Consider the following 2,272-nt stretch of genomic DNA (forward strand, 5'->3'; position numbering starts at 1 on the left):
TCAATGTCATGAAGGGGATTGGAGAATAGTATGGAGTACTATTATACTAAGTAATTATAGAATGGAACATGTGGTAGTAGAGATAATGGTGTTGGCCTGATGGCCTCCCACCAAGCGCCAGCTCAGACGACCTTCAAAAAACACTTCAGGTGTTGAAATAATAATATAATGTTCTTCATTACCTTTCAAAAAAAAATAATGTTCTTCATTTATTAATGATTTTCCACAAAGGTGCAAATATTATCACTGCAACTTAATAAACAAATTGCTATGCGACTGATATACCATATATATTTTCTATTAATCAAATTCTAGAACATGTCCCAAGCCAAATTTGAAAAGCCTCGTAAAGGTACTAGGGTGTTTGGTAAATAACTGTTAACTAATTGAGTTAATGAGTTTAATTAGTTAATGCATTAGCTTATTGTAGAGAAGTATTTGATAATTAGTTGTTAAGTAATAACTGATTATATATTAATTAGTTAATAATTGATTATATACAAAATCATTTTTTTTAAAAGCTGATTGAAAAAAGAATTTTAACATGTTAAAGCATAAGTTATTACAAAATTGAACCATTCAAAAAGTTGATAATGGTCAAATAAGTCAAAATTAATTAATAAACTAACTATTTTACCAAACAGGGTCACAGTAGGCATAAAAAGTCGTGAGATTTTTAGTGTTTGGTGGGAAAAATGGAGGAAATTAATGTAATTTTCCATTGTAATGAAGAAAGAAAAATATTGCTATACTTTTTTACCCAAAATATAATAGTGTAGGGAGTGATAAAACTAAAAATAGGAAAGGGAAAATTGCCATGATCAGTAAAAGACAAGATTTGATCGAAGAAATCTCTGCATTTTCCCCCCAAAATCCAACCAAGAAAGAAGAAGAAGAAGAAAGCCACAACGATCTTCATCATCATCAAGAACTAATAAGTAATCTAATCTAATAACAAGCAGAAAAGGAAAGGAAAAATTGTTGTATATTCATCATATAATATATATTATTCTAATTAATAATCAGGCATGAGCTGACTGATTTTTCCTTCTTCAGCCGCCATTTTCTGCTCCGTCACTCTCAGCCATATACACACGGCGGTGAAGCTCAGTACTAAGCTCAAAAACCCGCTTCCTAACCCGATCCCGACTATGGTCAATACGGACAGCCCATTACTCTTCTTGGGCGGCAATGGGTACCCGAAAAGATCCTTGTTTCCCTCATACGAGCTGGCATTGAATCGGGGCAAGTTCCCAGCCCGGTAACCCAGCGACGCCGGTATCGGGCCGGAGAGTTTGTTGTTCGACACATCGAACACCGATAGCCGGACCAAGAGCCCCAGCTCCGGCGGGATGGGTCCGGAGAGCTGGTTGTTGTGGAGATCGATGACGTTGAGGTAGGCGCAGAGGGTGAGCTGTTTAGGGATTGGGCCGGCGAGGCGGTTGGCGGAGAGGTTAAGCACGGCGAGGTTGACCAGAAACTGAAGCTCCGGCGGGATGGGCCCCGCCAGGGAATTGGAGGACAGGTCCAAAGCCTGGAGATTCGTGCAATTCGAGAGGTACGGTGAAATGGAGCCCTTAAGGGAAAGATTGGACAGAGAAAGCTTATAGATGCGGCCATTGTTACAGGTCGCACCTTGGAGAAACGAGTTGAATCCCTGACAGGGATTAGCGAAGTTGGGTTTCGTCCAGTTCTGCAGATTACGCAACGGGTCCTCCAGTGACTGGCTGAGATAAGTCAAGCACTGCTCGTCGCTGGGATCTGCGGAGGCGGGGGAGGGAGCCGCGGCGGCGCACGTCAGAAACAGCAGCAGGAGTATCCGACTCCAGACACGACCCATCGCCGGAATGAGGGAGAGAATTGAAGTGATTTGGGGAGCAAGAATAATGGCGTGTGTGTGTGTTAAGGAATGGGTTTGTGTCGATGCTTTTGAGAATCTTGTAGTGCTGTCAGGACACAACGTTACCAGGAACACAGTGCAGAGGGAAAGAGAGTACAGTAGTGTACTTCATTATTTATTTATTCTTTCCTTTGATGGTTTTTTTTTTTTTTTTATTAGTTTATATGTACCTAGCTGGTCACTTAGTGGGTAGGGGAAGTATGGACTTGATTGGCAATCAGCGGTTAGAGGTAAAGGATTAGACTAGCGGTTAATAAATACGGAGTAGTTGATTATTTTAGCGGGTTTGACTAGCAGATTAGTATCAGCAATTTATAAAAAATTTTTGATAAAATTAAGATTAACAGTTAACATATAAAATGACCAATAAAG

The 2,272-nt window shown here is 40.1% G+C and overlaps 1 protein-coding gene across 1 annotated transcript; it reads right to left on the bottom strand.

Annotated features, from left to right (window-relative positions):
* Nucleotides 1-825: 825 nt before the first annotated feature.
* On the bottom strand, nucleotides 826-2,033 carry LOC109168905 (LRR receptor-like serine/threonine-protein kinase ERL2). The gene has a single exon (XM_019317759.1). It carries the CDS (start codon nucleotides 1,838-1,840, stop codon nucleotides 1,016-1,018), a length of 825 nt encoding a protein of 274 aa, XP_019173304.1. The 5' UTR covers nucleotides 1,841-2,033; the 3' UTR covers nucleotides 826-1,015.
* Nucleotides 2,034-2,272: the final 239 nt, after the last annotated feature.

Source organism: Ipomoea nil, unplaced genomic scaffold (assembly GCF_001879475.1).
Source record: "Ipomoea nil cultivar Tokyo-kokei standard unplaced genomic scaffold, Asagao_1.1 scaffold3231, whole genome shotgun sequence".
In the NCBI taxonomy this organism is placed as follows: domain Eukaryota; kingdom Viridiplantae; phylum Streptophyta; class Magnoliopsida; order Solanales; family Convolvulaceae; genus Ipomoea; species Ipomoea nil.

Excerpts from the sequence above, each read along its gene's own strand:
- LOC109168905 (XM_019317759.1), bottom strand. The coding sequence starts at position 1,840 with ATGGGTCGTGTCTGGAGTCGGATACTCCTGCTGCTGTTTCTGACGTGC.